The sequence below is a fragment of the Hippoglossus hippoglossus genome, chromosome 13 (assembly GCF_009819705.1).
Source record: "Hippoglossus hippoglossus isolate fHipHip1 chromosome 13, fHipHip1.pri, whole genome shotgun sequence".
NCBI lineage: Eukaryota > Metazoa > Chordata > Actinopteri > Pleuronectiformes > Pleuronectidae > Hippoglossus > Hippoglossus hippoglossus.
The window spans coordinates 15487879-15505418 of NC_047163.1; the positions used below are offsets into that span (position 1 = coordinate 15487879).

The 17540-nt window shown below is 41.4% G+C and overlaps 2 protein-coding genes across 2 annotated transcripts; one reads left to right on the top strand and one right to left on the bottom strand.

Moving 5' to 3' along the window:
* Window positions 1-60: 60 nt before the first annotated feature.
* On the bottom strand, window positions 61-2612 carry slc19a3a (solute carrier family 19 member 3a). The gene is made up of 7 exons (XM_034604581.1): window positions 2434-2612; window positions 1972-2207; window positions 1354-1894; window positions 1031-1109; window positions 648-840; window positions 430-571; window positions 61-236 (listed from the first exon to the last, which is right to left on the bottom strand). The coding sequence occupies exons 1-7, from the start codon at window positions 2578-2580 to the stop codon at window positions 87-89; spliced, it is 1488 nt and encodes a 495-aa protein (XP_034460472.1). The 5' UTR covers window positions 2581-2612; the 3' UTR covers window positions 61-86.
* Window positions 2613-7597: 4985 nt separating this feature from the next.
* On the top strand, window positions 7598-16835 carry daw1 (dynein assembly factor with WDR repeat domains 1). Its single transcript, XM_034604416.1, has 13 exons — window positions 7598-7708; window positions 8357-8429; window positions 9087-9231; window positions 9888-9946; window positions 10028-10150; window positions 10280-10379; window positions 10666-10773; window positions 11817-11923; window positions 12065-12167; window positions 12976-13090; window positions 13300-13376; window positions 15937-16099; window positions 16431-16835. The coding sequence occupies exons 1-13, from the start codon at window positions 7669-7671 to the stop codon at window positions 16463-16465; spliced, it is 1248 nt and encodes a 415-aa protein (XP_034460307.1). The 5' UTR covers window positions 7598-7668; the 3' UTR covers window positions 16466-16835.
* Window positions 16836-17540: the final 705 nt, after the last annotated feature.

The window sequence follows — 17540 nt, forward strand, 5'->3', positions numbered from 1 at the left end:
TTTCTTTTCTTCTTGTTTTAAACTGACATGTGGTCACAGTGGGGACCTGGAGTGATTATCACAGCCTGCAGGTAAACCTCCTGCGTTCAGAGCCTGTGTTCGATGGAGTCTGGAGGTTCGTTTTTGTCAGGAGGCGTTGTCTCTGTTTGGTTTCTCTGTGCTGTCCAAACGGTAAACAGTCCACGAAGGGAAAAAACGACAGCGATGAGGGAGAAGTAGCTGGCGTATATGGTGAACTGCAAAAGAGAACATGATTTAAAAGTAATATGTACACGTGTAAACTACAGAAGCATATTGCAATCACTTGAGAAAAAATCTCTGCACCATTTTCAGAATGATTTTTTTCTTCATGAAAACGTCCGAAATACAGCAGTTTTTTTTCCCCTCAAGTGAATGCAATACACTGCATCTTCTCATCAGACCACTCACCTGTGGAATGATGGCCAGGCCCAGCCCTCCACTGTCGACCACCACAGCAGTGATGATGGTCTGCAGAGCCAGTGATCCAAAGTTGTTCATCCCAAACACCAGCGCATATCTTTCCATCGTCAGGTCGGCTGCTATCTGGTACCTGAGGGACATATTGTGCTTTTTTTCTCTTTTCTTCAACCATGGGGGTAAAATATAAAACAAAATTTCTTTCTTACATGGCTATTGTTATCAGCAGCATGTACATGCACTTGAAAATGATGTAACCCACGTAGCAGACCCATATGTTGCCGATGAAGGTCATGAGGAAAAGTGCAGCTGCCCCGAGTCCAGAGAATCCGCCCAGTGTGAGCTCTCCCCACTTCTCCCATCGCACCTCAGTGAAGCCAACACTGTAGGCTGCACCTGCACCTGCAGAACACATTGGTGTTGGATCATTGTAGAAGAAATTAGTGAAATAGACGCAGGGAGCATGGATGTGATATCTCACCAAAAGTAACTTCCCTTTTGCAAACAAATATAGTACAGTTTTGATATGGCTTAGTAGAAGCAAAAACGCTAAGGTTCTCTCTTCTGGAACCCTGTAGTTAATGTTTCTTACTCAGCAGGCTGGACACGGCCTCCACTCCTCCATTATAGATGCTGAAGTTCTGGCTAGGCTGCACATGATCCCACAGCACCTGCGGGGTACATTGTGGATGTGTGTCAGGCGGTGGATTTCTTGCATTTGAACATTTCCAACCCTAGAATATCCTTTGCTTAATCTCCAGTATACAATTCAAACAGGGAGGATTGGCACAATTTAATCTGCTGCAGCCTGACTTGGTGACTTGTGATTGGTCCAATGGTTGTATGTCACATTTCCATGATGGTATGGCCATTTTCATTTCACTTTCTCTCGTTTATGTCGGCTTCTTGACTGACCTGTACATAGTTGGTAGTCTGGTTATAACCACATGTGGCCATCGCCCACCACACAGACCAGTAGAGCAGCTGTCTGGAGGAGTAGCATTGCCTGAAATCCCTCCACAGCTGGAGGAGAACTTGGCCGCAGCTCTGTGAACCTACTGACTCCTTCAAGTCCTCATCTTTAGGCCCTTCTTCTTCCTTAGCCCTGATAGTATCTTCCACCGATTCTATGCTCTTGTCCATCTTTTCCTCTTTAATTTCCTCCAGGGATTTCATTGATGTACTTGCATGTTCTGCTACATCTGTTGTTCCATCTCCATTGCTCTTTGTGTTCTGTCTGCGGTGAAAGAACATGCTCTGCCGTGGCATAGGCAGGAGGCAGGACACAAGGAGAGCGATGGCGGTGAGCACCAGGGTCAACACCATGATGTTGTTGTTGGACATTAGGTGGAAGCTGACGAGCAGCTGACCCAGGACAGAGCCCACCGTGTAGCCCAGGAGCTGCACGCTGCGGCAGTAAGAGGTGGCTTTCCGGTATCTCTTCTGATCCACCACACTGAAACAAACCACATTTAACATGTCAGGTCTACACCAACACTCCAACATTTACTTATTCACCCTTGAGTACGCGACCTGTAGATGTAGGAGAAATAGGCCACGTCACAGGCTGTCACCAAACTGTAGAAGAACTCCATGGCCTGCAGGGCGGGAACACTTCGAGTCCACAGCAGCATAGCTGTGGTGATGAAGAGCATCACACACTGGAACACCACCACAGGCTTGTACCGCAACCAGTCGGTCAGCAAGAACACCGGCACCAGCACAGCCAGGTAGGAGTACGTCCACACCGGTAAAATCTGATTATTCACCTGACAGAGAAACACCAGGGTGAGAGTGATGAGTGTAAAAGTATTGTATGTAAGATGGGAACTTCATTGCTTCATAGCTCGGTTTTATAATCATGACTGGATTTTAACCACCACTTATTAACTGGTATTAACATTATATTACACCCTTAACTCTGACTTTTGTAGCACTACAACATATAAACATATTTGTGAGTATGAAATATTTGGCATTGCAGGGTTTTCATACCTCCTCTGTTGTCAGGTTCTTGTCGGGCCCTGTCATGTATAAGATGATGAAAGGTTCCATCGGCTTAACTGTGCTGAAGAACCCATAGATGCACAGCAGAGTGGTGGGGTACCTCCACTCCGACCTCCACCTCTTCACTGCCTCCATCCTCTGCCTGTTTTCCTTCTGCTTCAGGCGAGGTGCTGTGATCCTCGAGTGCGACTCTCTCCGTCTTTGCCTCCTTGTAGGAAGCGCCTGAGGTTGTCTCGAGTGTTGAGCTTAGTTTGTCAATCAACAACCAAAGAGTCAAAGAGCAACACAACCTTGGTGACGGTCCAGCTCCAGCCAAGATACATGTGTTGCAAAGAGGTAAACATTATCAGGGCATTATCTTCAATTAACTATTAATAATGTCAGCTTTACTGTGCTTTATGAGCTCCTCGATAGTAGAGATAATATGAAAAACTAATTAGTTCAACACTCGACTTTTGTATGGTGCCATTTTTGAGGCGATATGATAGTTTTGCACACGTTAGAGAACACTGATGAAAAACTGCAGAAATCCTCAATGTTTTTATTTCAGCCATGCCAAGGATCCATATACAGTACATCTTATCTATCTACCTGCAACTGTTGATGGTGACCACCAGGTGGCACTCTGTCCTCACATTTTAGTGTTCGTCATCCAGAGGGAAATTGAAGCTGTATACATTCATAATTAAGTAATTAATTCAGCATGAGTTCATCTCACTGTCAAATATCCACGCTTTTCCCAAAACAGAATAGAAGTAAGACATGCATAGAAGTGTACAAACAGTGTTCAGCCACAGTGCAACTTCATCAACAGCAATGATGGTCTGCAGTGAGAGGGCTGCCAAACATGAGGTCAGATATAATCTAAAACTTAAAGGACAAAGAGGGTATGAGAGTTTACAATATGACTTGTCAATGACTGACAGATAATAAAGATAATCCAAAATAAAGAGTTGAGATTATCTGTTGATTAGTCAATTGATAAGAAAATAATCAGAAAATAATCAAATAGTATAAAAATGCCAAATAGCTTCTTAAATTAGTATTTTCTAGTTTTTCACTGTTTGGAATGAGCAATGCATGTGTCACTTTCAGATATTTTACTATGTTGTATGGACAAATTGATTACGTAATGTAAAGATTAAAGGGAAAATACCTGGCAGATTATATGTTGTTGCAACTCTAAACCATTTTTTTGTGTGAAGGATGTTTCGCAGAAGGATCTTCTTATTTAGGCATTCATGCTTTAATTGATATAGGACAACGTAAGCTTGAAATATGGAGAGAGAGAGTGGAGACATGCAGCAAAGGGCCGGGTCGGACATGAACCTGCAGCCGCTGCAGGAGGAATCCAGCTTCCGTAAACCCACAAACTCACCTGGTAGAGAGATGTGTTTCAGTCTCTTCATCTTCAGAGAGGAGCTCCTTAAAAAGCTCCAGTCAAACTGCAGATAAAAAATTTGGAATACTACAATGAATTTAGGATGTAATGGCAATGAGAAGTATATAGCAGGATTTGAATATGATATAACCAGCATAGCATGCACAGACCCAGCTGGTGAGCGCCATCAGAAAGACAGCCCCTGCCCCTTCAGCTGAGAACATCGACCCAGGTCACCTTCATGCGGGCCCCAGACGGCTGCTGCAGCATCTGGCCCAGTCGAAAAGAAAAGTGAAGTGATTAATCATTAGTCATTCCTGTGGACATCATCCCTGCCTGTGTTTTCTTGTTTTGATTCATTCATTCGTTAATCATAACGACAACATTTCTTTCCTTGACGTTGGTATAAAGGGTGAAATAACCTCTAAACAAACCCTTTTTTTTTTTAGAGGTTATACCGTCATGCAGCCGCATGCCTGTGCTGGCCTCCACATCAGCCATTTATGATGAACCACTTTCACCCGACTCCTGGAATCTGCAATAATCAGAAGACCCATTACCTTCTGACTCTATCTCCTTAATTGAAGCAATTACTCTTCTTCTTCTTCCTGTGCTGAGCCGGGCTGAACGTAAGCCAACATGGTGCCGCTACTCCTCTTCAAAATCGATACACATTTTCCATTTAAGCAGGTATCCTATATAACCCAGGATGGCATGGTTGTTTTTTTTTAATGGAAGTTTTTATAGGTCTGTGCCTTTCTCTTTCTGTTAATTGAACTCCTGTTTCAAGGTCTCAGTGTGGTGAAAGTCAGGGATCTCCTGCTTCTATCAAACTGTCTGTTCGACTGTGAGATTAGTGTTCAAAAGCAACTTCAATAAACTTCAACATTTTGTGTATTCTGCATTAATGCTAATAATTTGGATGATAATATTGTAAATACATGGTGATACTGAATCAGACTAAAACAGTCCAGGACCAGTGAACAACCAGTCTTATTCCTGTAAGAGCTTGCAGTGGCCATGCCTCTGTTGTAGATGGTTGAACATCGTCCCACATCAGCTGGATGGAGTTGAGGGTGGTCACATATCCAGCCAAAACCCAATACAATGATATATTGGTATATGCCTGCATGGTCATTATGAAAAAGATTATGATTGTATAGGAACATATTATGAAATTGTTTATTTGCTACAGTAAAATGTAAAATACAATCGTATGTGACAAAATATGCTAAATGTGTTTTCAGATCTGAAGTCCAAGTGTCGCCTAAATCTGTAAAATGAAAAATACCTGGAAGAGAGTGAATCTCTAAGTAGATGGCTCACAGTGGCCACAGCTCCCCTGATGTGCCAGCCAGGGCGGCTGCCATGCTCCATTTTCTTTTTCCCTGAGCCAGCTCCTTCCGCAGACCTGTGTACTCCCGGCGGTCCCTCCTGCTGGGACTGAGAGTGCACAGCTGCACAGCTGCAGCCTTCCTCCCCTTGAAGATCATCCTCCTCCGGGGCTCGGACATCCAGGAGGAGACGAGAAAAGCCAGGCTCACAATCCCCAGAGTGAAATAGCACTGATCACACGTTGTCAGCGCTTATTAGCATTTTTACTTGTTATCCAGGCAAGAGTAATTCACTGTGGAAAAAAAGGCAGAGGTACAATATGCATCTAATATTTCCTATATTATGTATTGTTCACACTTGGATGCCCTAGTCCTGCAAGGGGGAGAAGCACCTGGCCAGTGCCGGCTCCAAATGTACAGCACATTATATTGAGCCAGCAGGGCACTGCTTGTATCCAATGGGAACTGTAGGAAAAGTAGACCAACTCTGTGGAGGTCTCTACTTTAAAGTTGACCTGTTGATGGGACAAAACTGTTTGAGAGAGATCACAGACGATACGATGAAGTCCCCCTGTACCAGTAATGTATAGAATAATACTCTATCTTTACAACTTCTGCTTGTGTAATATGCAGCAGTGCAGCAGCACCACATTGTGCATTTGAACAGCAGGATTGAAGTCTTTTGCATTTCATAAAATACCTTTTTGTTTTTTAATTAACTTGCAGCAACACTTGCATTTCTGAGTAATGAGTCCTGCAGCTTTGACTGCTCTGACTAAAACTTAATGTGGCATCAGAAACACTGTTGCTATTTGACTGTTTCTAATAAGATTGATCAGAGTTTCATAATGAGGGGCTGGCACCTCTGTTGTTTTCAGACATGAGGTTTGGAAAATGTTTGGAAAATTGGTTCCAGACATTTCAGTCAGTCTGGAGGACGATGAGGATAAGGACTCCCAAGTAGAAGTAGATCCTTATAGGGAATGTTTCCTACAGGGGACAACCAGCATAAAGTGTGAATCTACAGTAGTTTCTGTCTGGTGTCCATATCATCGTCACTCCTAAAGAGCTTCAGATATGAGATCTCAATAAAAGATCATTGATGAATACAGGCTGTAGTCTGTAAGTAGATGGAAGTCAGGATGTGGGTCTGTCATCCTGACCTCTTCTCCAGAGATTGTCCTGTGTGGTTCAATTGCATATGTTAGAGGAGGAAGAGCTCTGTGGTTATTAAAAAACCCAGAGTGACAGGTCAACGGGGAGATGATGAGCCAGACGTCTTCAGTTTTGATGTCTTTGCTTTTTTAATTTCCTACAGCACAGCCTCAGTCCAGTCTGAGTACCTGGATTATCCCCTTTCTGCGTTGAGCTTTCATGAAGCCATCAGTACTAATCAGTAGCTGGAATTTGCAGACACAATCTTTATGATCTGCACGTGTCTGAGTCACAGTTTATGAGCCGCAGACTTTGACCTGGTATAGGAAACATAGGGCATAGTTGAAATGGGATGAAATGAGACTGTTTGGCTATCAGCACAAGACTTTGGTCTGTGATCGATGGAATCAGACAGGACACAAAGACAATTTAACAGAGAGAAATGAAACCTTCTGCTGCTCGGCAGGAATATTTGCGTTCAGCCTGAGAATAAAGACATGAGTACGTAGTGTGGAGTGAAACAATGATATGGAAGAGCAGTAACAGATACAAAGCAGTGATGCAACATTTATTGTTTAATTCTAAAAACAATCCGATTAAAACAAGTTGTGAGGGAGTTTGGATTCAAAGTGTTGCCTGAACTCTTCCAATACATTAAGCCACTGCTCCATGAAAGATTTATACAGAAAAATACTGTTTCTTACTTACCCGGACAAAAAGTAAAAATAAACTAACTATAGCTACTACAAAAAATAAATAAAACAAAATACTAAAGCTTAGAGCATAACAATACATCACCTTGTGTAATGTCCCTAAGAAAAGTACTATGTAAATAACAAATATTTGTATTATTATTTAATTTTATTGTTATTGAACAATTTTCAAATACACAAACAATATGGATCATTACTCAGATCCAAATACTGTATTGCAAGTAAAGGGCATGTGTAGCCGTGTTTATAAATGAGTGGGAGAGACTTAACAGACATGATATTACAATATCTTATGATGTAAGACAGTAGAAATTAATTCTAAATAAAATAAAAATAATATTTAAATAAACAGTTGAAAGGGTTAGGACTCTTACACTACATTACTTTATAGTGTATTTTTCTTTTTCATGAGTTTCAGTGCTTTGATGAAAAGAGAAATTCAACATATAATTAAAGTCTTCGTAATTGTCCCTGACGAGTCCTCACATAATAATGTTCTTTAGGCAGAAGTTATAAAATGGGTGAAACCGTTCACGATTCACTGCGCATGCGTGGTGGGTGCACGCGGGTGAGAGCAGCGGCTGTGTCGCCATGGCAACTCTTTGTTGATGAAGGTGAAGCCGCTTCAACAAAAGACGAAATGAAGCTCAAGCGGTTTCTTCTGCGGTATTTCCCTCCAGGTAACGAACACACGTCTGGACGTTACTTTGTCCTGTTTGTTAGGTAGTTAGTTGTTGTTGTTGTGAATATAATGAGAAAAGTTTTAAACTTTGACAACAACTAGCTTTAGCATAACGTTAGCTTCTCTAATGTTGGTAACCGGACTCGTTAGCATCGTTTACCTCTGTTAAAGCTGCATTCAAACATGTTTACAGCTGCTTCTATCTGGATAGAACAGTCATGACTTAGACACACACTCAACTCTCTGTCTCTAGTGATAGTCAAGGTTTATATTTATGAAAGTTTAACTTTACTGTTAACCAGATAATCACATTTGTGGCTCAGGAAGTGTTTGGAGTTTAATCAGGCTTCACATTCAGACTACTAGCAAAACGATTATTTCCGATGTGTGTATGTGCGCAGTCACATGTCTAGTACTCTTGTTGTATGAACTATAATATATTATATCCTTGTTAATTATTACTGTAATATTAAGATGATTTGCTGATGAAGAAATGAAAAAAATGAAGAAATGATCTTATGGCTAATTTCTTCCCAGTTCAAAGATGTTAAATATGTTTATTTAAGGAAACACTACAGCTCATTAAAGTTTTCCATAGAGTTCCACCACACCAGCAGCCTTTAACTCTGCTTCTCTCCATGATCAGGTATAATCCTTGAATATGAGAAAGGAGGAGATTTGAGGACCAAATCGATCGACCTGCTGGATTTGACTCCAGAGTACGTGAATGTTTGTGATAACAACACTGTGGCTAACGTAACCATCTCGTAAACAGCTGTCATTTTATTACTGAACTAGTTTGACATATTTTTAAAAACGTGTATGTGATCAGTTTCATGATGTAGCTGATTTTAAACACTTAAATCAGCTGACGCGCTTTACAACCTGCTGTATGGGTGAAGTTAAACTGTAAGTTGAACTAGTTGTAACACACATGTACAGTAGTCCCTTGGCTCCTTGATGTGATTGTGACATTTTTATTTAGGACTTGTTGAAATTACAATCCTCATAAATTCAATCAAGCTGCACAAAATTTCACACACTCATAGATATCAGTCTCCTAAATACACTAGATTTTTTTTTTCATCAAGATCCCTTGAATCTCTCCAGTAGTTTATTTTAATATAATCTTGTTTACAAATAAACAAATAATAAATTACAACAATTACAATAATAACAAACAACAAACGGATGAAACCTTTAGTCCCTCACCATAAGAAGAGAAGCTTGTACTTTACATTTCTACATTTTAGACTTTCTAAAACCACCATTTGTATGATTATGATTATTATTGCATGTATTTTTCGTGATTAGCAGCCCATAGCAGCCCATAGAAGTGGAATAATATGTAATGCTTGCATTTCCCCACCACTCAGGACAAACCCAGATGAGCTGGTGGCAGAGATCAGACGGTCAGAGGCTCTGATCACAGAGTCCCGGGCTGATCAGGTCAAAGAGCTGATCCTTCGACTGCAGCAGAAGCAGGGTCAGCAGGGCCACCACAGGTTCTGCTTCTTCAAGGTCAGTGGACTCATCACTGTCCCATAAACAAATCAACACACTGACCTGTCATCTCAGTTTTCAGGTTATTCCTTTAATTTGTCACCTGTCTGCTGTTTACTGAGTAAAGAAACAGGTTGACAATGCCCCATCCATAGGGCGCAATGGGTTCCTGAATGTTTTTAGCACATCTAGATTTCATATCATTGATTGTCTAAATGTTAGACTCTAAAATGAATGTGGTTTATATGTTTGACTCAGTTCCACATAGGGATTTGAATTTTTTGTGCATGATGACATCTTAATCAATATCAGCTAATCCCAGCAGTATATTAGCTTCCTGATTTTTTGCTCTTTATTCCTGCTTGTTTTATCTGTTGATATTTAGTTGTTTGAGTTATGGAATCAGCAGTCACTTCTCCAAAGACGCACTAGAGAGCAGCAGTGGTTAGGTTACATAGTCTTACAGTTGGCAACAAGCAGGATGCTGAAGACGTGTGTGGTTTAGTGCATTATGGAATAAATAGCACAACTGCTTGTGGGAGCGGTCCTCACATTAATACATTGAATGCAGATTAATAATATGTATGCATGGATATTATGTGGTTAAATCAGAAATTTAAAAATGCTTCCTTGGAGGTTATATATCAAATCTTTCCGTGGTCTCTTTTTTGCAGGAACTCAAGGCACACATACTGCCACTGACAAATGTAGCCTTTGACAAATCAGGATCAAGGTACGTTTATCAAACACACAAAGTCCTGACACAATGCACTTTGCTCCTTTTCAAGATTCAAGCCTCTCTGTCACTGTGCAGGTTTATAACTGGGAGCTATGACAGGACGTGCAGGGTTTGGGACACGGCCTCAGGCACAGAGCTGCACACACTCCAGGGTCACAGAAACGTGGTGTACGCAATTGCTTTCAACAACCCCTATGGGTAATGAACGGTTTCTGCAAAACTTCCATAGTATCTGCATTTCTCTCTGTTGATGTATTTATACATTCAGTAAACGTGCCGTTGTGACATCTTTTAATTTACAGCTTCTTTCCTCTTTATTGAACTTAGAGATAAGATCGCCACCGGCTCCTTTGATAAAACCTGCAAACTGTGGTGTTCTGAGACGGGCAAATGTTTTCACACCTTCCGCGGACACATGGCTGAGATAGTACGTATATAACAGTCTGCTATATTTGAAAATTATTCAAATACTGTTTATTTATAGTCAGTCATTACTCCTGCACACGGACAGAAGTACTGCACAATTTCACACTGCAGGACCGAGCGCCTTCGGTTGAGCCTGCGGCGCCAACTGAGCATTTAAACTGCATCGATAAACATTTTTATGTAATGTTTAGCACTTGGATAATATATGGTCTCTCTGCCAAATACTGTTTGGGTTTGTAGCAGGATCCAACACTATTAAGTGTAAAAGAGAGTTGTGTGTTGCGTAGGTGTGCCTGGCATTCAACCCCCAGAGTACACTGGTGGCCACAGGCAGCATGGATGCCACTGCCAAGCTGTGGGATGTGGAGACTGGGGAGGAGGTGGCCACTCTGACTGTGAGTTGTTCTTTTTTCACTTACTATATCCAAACGCTGCTCTCCCTCTCTTCTCTGCTATCAACGCTCACATCTATTAATTAATAATGCACTCATTAAATTTTCATCAACGTCTTAGGGTAATTACTGCTGACGTGAGTGTTGCAGCTCCTGCTGATGGCCAGCATCTTCTACTCCCTCATACAGAACAAACACCCATGGCCTGATGGAGGATGTTTTTAATAAGGCCCTAAAAACCCACTCCGATGGGAGTAGGGATTCTTCTTCATGTGCAGACTGCACGTGGGTCCGTGGTGTGACTGGTTGGGCGGCGGGATCTGTTTCTCTTTGCACCTCCGTCTTTTAGCACTTCACACCATGAAGAATCAATCATACTGACAGCAGTCAATGGCGCGCAGAATCCTATTTATTTATTCCTAGTCCTGATAAACTCTGTATAATGAAGAGACTGTGGCTTAGACAGCAGAGGGTGTTGCCTGTGAACTAGTAGGATGGTAGTTTGATTCCCTGGCTCGTCCACTCTACAAGGGTCCTTGGGTGAGATACTGAACCCATATTGCCCCTCATAGCCCCTGAATGATGTGCGATAGAAAAAGTGCTGCATACACATACGCTGCATGAATGTGTGCGTGACTTGTACCGTAAAACCCTTTGAATGGTCAAAAAGACTGGAAAAGTTACATAAATTCAGTTAATTTACCATATACTGATTAATATGTTCATCCATTCGTCCGCCCGTCTGTAATCATTTCACTTTCAGAGCACAAATCTACAACAACAATTTTGAAACTTAACATTTAGTGATGTTGGTGATGCCTTTTTTTTTTTTACTTTGGTTTTCAGAAATATTACGACTTTAGCACCAAATGATCTGCTCCTCTATGGCTGTTGGGGAGATATGTCATGTCCTGATGATGCATTTTTTTTTAATGAATACAATTACCTTTCCTTGTTGTGATGTGTATTTTCACACGTAACGGGAGACGGACGAAGAGAGGAAGTGAGACGATGAGGAATAACGCTCTTCCTTTGATTCCATCCAGGGTCACACTGCAGAGGTCCTCTCTTTGTGCTTTGACACGGTGGGAAATCAACTCGTCACCGGCTCCTTTGACCACACAGTCGCCATATGGGACGTGACTTCAGGAAGGTGAGGCGTCATCCATGTGAATCTGTGTGTGGCCTGTTCGTACATGTCACCATTTACACACCGTACAACACGTGCATGACGCCTATAGATTCTGCATACGAGTGCACAACTGACTTGATGCTGCTCTCTGTTCCCTCTCAGACGCGTCCACACATTGATTGGTCACAGTGGAGAAATCAGCAATGTTCAGTTTAACTGGGACTGCTCCCTCATAGTTACAGGCTCCATGGACAAAACCTGCAAGGTCAGCAATTTCTTTCATCTGTTCATTTATGTGATAGGGACAATGCTCATTAATCAAGAAATGAAATACTGTGAATGAGCCAGAGTTAGCTGTATAAGCACACTTCCCTTTTATGTCCCTACAGCCAGTTTCTTTAAAAGGCAACCTGAAATAAAATAAAATTACATTTCTTACATAAATGCTAATATCTACGGATAATTCATGTGTATTATATATATATATATACTATTCAAACTAACTGTACAACAAACCCATGATTAAAACACTACAACTACAAGCAAATAGCCCATTATTCAAAATCAAACAATACAAAGAAACAACTAAAAACCTGCACCTGTGTTTTTGGCTCATTGAATATTTTGACAAAAGCTCTTTACAGCCCAAAATAAACATTTATTTCCCACTGAAATAGTCTCATAGTAATGTTCATATAATTAGCATTATAAACTACTGCCATAGATTAGTGTTTGATGTGGCTGAGTCTTCTTCTCATTCATATTCACTCTCCTCCACTCCACATCTCTCGCAGCCTCCCGTCTCTGAGGCCTCCATCATTTAAAGGGGAAAAATGCAATCCTAATTCCTTAATTATGCTAAGATGAGTCATGCTCACAAGAACGAATTATCCACCTCGCTGCATTCCTCCCGGGGAGATGGTTTAAATAAAGCCACCCGAGATAACTTACAGCTACACGCGAGCATGTTTCACGAGACTATCGATGTGTATGTTCACATGTCTCTGTGTGTGTTTGTGTGTTACAGTTTTGTCGTAATGTGTTATATGTATACTATGAATATGTGTTTGCAGTTGTGGGAAGCAGGCAGTGGCCAGTGTGTGGCCACCCTGGTTGGACATAAAGAAGAGGTGCTGGACGTGTGTTTTGATTTGAGGGGTCACCTCATCGCTACTGCCTCTGCTGATGGTGAGATGGAACATTTAGTTAAAATTTTTAAACCTTTTACTCTCTCTGTGTTTTCATCACATGCCTGAGGTTTAGTTTAAATATTTTTCTAAAGCCATAAATCCTCCAGATGACAATATTCTGGTTCCCTGCGTTAAAACCCACATTTTAAGATGTTAAAGTACAGTGTATAGACTTTAAACTACCTTGTCTGTCCCTGTCTCTGTCAGGTACAGCGCGGGTGTTTAGTGCGATCACACATCAGTGTCTCGTGACTCTAGAGGGCCATGACGGAGAGATCTCCAAGGTAAACCACTGCCTCCAGAATAGCTATTTATCCACATCCCGTGAAAATATTATTTCACCAAACATACCAGCACCAAATGTTGCATCCATTCAAACACTTGTAATCACACATCCCCAAAGAGATGTTTTAACCTAGAGTGACAAGCAAAGGCAACTTTATTTGTACAGCACATGATCACACACAGAGGTCATTCAATGGGCTTTAAAGAGACAAAAGATATTTGAAAATATTTAAGAATATTTTAAGGACATTCTGAAAATATAGAAACACTTTAAAACCATAAATGAATACAACTAAATTGCAGGATTTAGTGATTAAGTGAAAATACAGTAATGTTTTACTTCTTAATATCCATTGGGAGCTGGTTCTAGCAGTGGGCATCATAGCGGCTAAACTTCACCCTGTTTTGTTTTAATAGGCTCCTGCTGATCTGAGAGACTCTTAGGTCCATAAACATCAAACATTTCAGAAATATAGTATTTCTGGAGTACTATGAGTAATATGCTGTTTTCTGAGTTTAAGTTAGTTCTATAGCAGCAGCATTCTGAATCAGTCGTTGCTGGATGTGTGTGTTTGTCCAGAAGTTAGACAAACACATCCTCTGGCATCAGTGAGGTCAGAATGGGAGAGATTTGACCCTTCTGCTGTTTGCCAGGTTTCTTTGTCTGCCTGAGTGAGTGCTTCCTGAAAGGTTGTGGCTCCTGAGGTGTTGAGGAGCTGCCTCTGTGTCCTGTACCACATCACACACACACAGGCCGGCAGTAAGAAATAACCTGGATGGAGGATGATTCCAGAACATTATGACACTAATATCTCTCAAACAGGACAGCCCCCCTTCTCCCCTCCAGGCTTCTTAGCTATCATCATGTTTTTTGTTTTTTATTTTTAATTGGTCCTTCCTCTCTTTTAGCGTCTTGCCCTTTAACTGCCCTGTTTTTCATTACGTCTCAGTCGCTCTTCTTCTTCTTTCACCTCGTGGCCTCCTCCTGTTTTAAATTCTGGAAATATAATTGCTGCATTTTTCAAGGAATGGCTGATTCTAAAGACTTTTGTGGATTCTGGTATTTGATGACAGGAATTCACCAGACCTTTTGTTTTTTTAAATGCTTTATCCCTGCAAGTGACAGGAATCCTTCCAATGTTGATGCTCCATTAGCTTGATGAGCACATTTACAATTAGTTTTTGTACAAAAATTGTTACCAATAGACCAAACCTACCCTGTTGCATAAACAGATTTCAACCTTTTATCTTACCACAAAACTGGGATAAATATCTTGCCATATTCCTAAACTTAAATTAAAAAGGTTTTGCAAACTATCTTTTGAGGTCAATGTTACATAGGCTTCAAACATTATTTTGTATCTGAGTTTTCCTTCCTATAACCTGTAGTATTCTTTTGACAGTGTTTCTCCAACACATTTACAGAGTTTATAATTGTGTCACTGCTCTCTCAGAGCATCAGTTTGCATCTTTTGAAAGCGTGTGAGTCACATGATGTTTGGCAGCGTTGCCCCGCAGCTCTGATCTGACACTCTGAAGCTGATGGTCTGAAAAGAAGATCCTTGAGGCGGGGGCCTTTGCTGCTAACTTATCGTTTGCTCTCTGTAGAGGTGCAGTCCAATCACATGTTGTGTACTGGCTTATTTGGGATTGACATATTTTGGTTATTTGGGATGAATAATTTTTTAGATTTCAACTTTCAAACACAGTTTCAACCTTTCAAAGGCTTTTCCGTCAGTGTCAGAATATGGCATGCTATTTATGGCAGATGAAAGTAGAAACCCTCTTCTCTAGAGCTGCTTGTTGTTGCTCTTACACAGTGTTCATCAACAACACATTCAAAAACCAGCCAGTTTGAACATGTCTGCAGGCAACTTTGAGGAAGCATCACTTGGTAATTTTAGAATTGTGGAAACCCACATTTAGGAAATTAGTTTGGACATGTAGTGAACTGAAATAAGGGCCCAGCGTTAATGTTGTTTGTTTGTATCGTTGATGCTTTTCTCCTCCAACCATTTCTTTTTCTCTCCCTTCCTCTCAGCTTCCACTCATCTAGTCTCTCTTCGCTCTTCCATCTTTGTCAGCTTCTGCCCCAGTCAGTTCCCACTTGCCTGGGGGAGATGCTCCTTGGTGCTTGGTTTGGAGTTATGATAAAAACATACTTTACTTTCATGGACATCTAGAGCCGGCGCCATTTAATCATCCCTTCCTTCAGCTCACACTGTGGGGATATGAGACCATTCAGGGGGACAATAAGCCCCGGCTCTAACACAATCAGCTTCGGGCAGGATCTTCATAATACTCTGCTGGAAAAAAAAATTCTTACTATGCAGTGCTGCTGCTTCCTTAATCCTCCTTAAGCATTTAAAGTTGAATGACCTCGGTGGAGTCATGCTGCTGACGTGATGAAAAAGTGATGAACTTCCCCCCTACCTTTTGTCATTTAAAATATTTCTGGCACAATCTTGTTACTCAGCACCCTGTCATGCTCGCTCCTTCGCTCGTGTAGCACACTTCCGAATCAAACTGTCTCTCCTGACTCTGACACCGTCTTGGCAGATCTGGTTCAGCCCGCAGGGCAGCAGGGTCCTAACTGCCAGCTCCGACAAGACAGCTCGTCTGTGGGACGTTCAGTCTGGGGTCTGTCTTCAAGTCCTGGAGGGGCACACCGACGAGATCTTTTCCTGTGTCTTCAACTACGAGGGCGACACCATCATTACAGGTATACACTCTCATCACACACACACCCACACACACACACACATGCACCCGCTTTATGTGACAGTCCCACATCCTCATCTGACATCTACAGTGCAGCCACAAGCAGTGAATACACTTCTCACCAGCCCTCATCCTTGTTTTTATACTTATTTTTTTTTACATTTTATTATATTTCTCCCTCTACTCTCAATTTTACTTGAACCCTGATGTCTTTTTCTGTGAAGTCAAATTCTTGTGTACATTTTACATTTGGCGAACAAAGCAATTCTGATTCAGATTTTTGATTGTGTCCTTCTGTGCAACCACCTGTTTGTGTCTGTGCTGTCCTGCAGGCAGTAAGGATAACACATGCCGGATCTGGTACTGATCTGTCCCTTCACCCACCGGAGGCTCAGACGGACATATACACTAACACAGCTTGAGCTCGTCCTAAACTGCACGACCCACTGTGAATTCTTTTTTAATTGTGCATTAGCAACTGAAACATCTGCAGCAATGAGGAGGTACAATAACAGCCTTGTTTACAGCATCTGTGTGAGGTGAGAAATGTTATTTCAAATCACATAATTGTCTCGCTAATGTTCCTGCAGTACTGAGTCTGTGTGTGTGATGCTTCACTGGTTCCCTGACTGTACTAACCTGATCTCAGATCTCAGTTTCTATATTTGAATATACAGAATCTGCAGGCGAGGGACACAATTTTGGGGCTGAAAGTCCTCTGGTTTTGGTTTCTAGTTTGACCAATCATGTGTGAGCAATTGTATGTGTATGTTTGTAGAGCAAAAGAGGCCAAAACACATTGACAGAAATGCATCGGCTATTGGCTTTTTAATTTATCTGCACTCATACTGTATGCAGATCGTTGTTAAAAGAGATTATCCCAAATGTCGTCTGGACCTAAAAAACCTACCAAAAGTACGAGTATTTGTGTTTTGTGTGGTAAAAATTCCACTCGTGGGATAAAAGCAACTAGTATTTGACTGTAAACACTGAACAGCTAACAGAGTCTTGGCCCAAATATCAGATGTCTACACCATAGCCCCCAAAATATTGGTCATTGACCCCAGAGGCTAATTCCTCATCAGACGATAGCCAATAGGTGCCAGGATTGGTGCCGACCTGACCAGCAGTTCAAGCTTTTCATTGACTGTGGCTTTACCAGTATGGTAACTTCACTCATGAAATATCATCTCAAGGACATTGAATCCTTCAACATCTTTTGAACAGCGTTTGGAATCCAGCTAAGTGGAGAATCTATGCAAAGTGGATCCAGACTCAGTTGTCTGAAATATTGTTATTGTTCAATACAACATGTTTCAGCATGAAAAGCTTTAGATTTCACTGTAGTAATAAATGGGCACTAAAGAATATGCTTTGTATATGTTTCACCTTCATGAACCCATTCTCAGCCAATAGAAGTGATCTGTTTTTGTTCCCACTGC

What these genes read in the sequence shown, in the direction of transcription:
- slc19a3a (XM_034604581.1), bottom strand. Translation starts at nt 2,580, where the DNA reads ATGGAGGCAGTGAAGAGGTGGAGGTCGGAGTGGAGGTACCCCACCACT. An exon ending in AGACTACCAACTATGTACAG is followed by an intron (nt 1,110 to 1,353) that starts GTCAGTCAAGAA and finishes TGTACCCCGCAG; the next exon opens with GTGCTGTGGGATCATGTGCA. An exon ending in CTGCTGATAACAATAGCCAT is followed by an intron (nt 572 to 647) that starts GTAAGAAAGAAA and finishes TATGTCCCTCAG; the next exon opens with GTACCAGATAGCAGCCGACC.
- daw1 (XM_034604416.1), top strand. Translation starts at nt 7,669, where the DNA reads ATGAAGCTCAAGCGGTTTCTTCTGCGGTATTTCCCTCCAG. An exon ending in TTTGACAAATCAGGATCAAG is followed by an intron (nt 9,947 to 10,027) that starts GTACGTTTATCA and finishes GTCACTGTGCAG; the next exon opens with GTTTATAACTGGGAGCTATG. An exon ending in GCTTTCAACAACCCCTATGG is followed by an intron (nt 10,151 to 10,279) that starts GTAATGAACGGT and finishes TATTGAACTTAG; the next exon opens with AGATAAGATCGCCACCGGCT.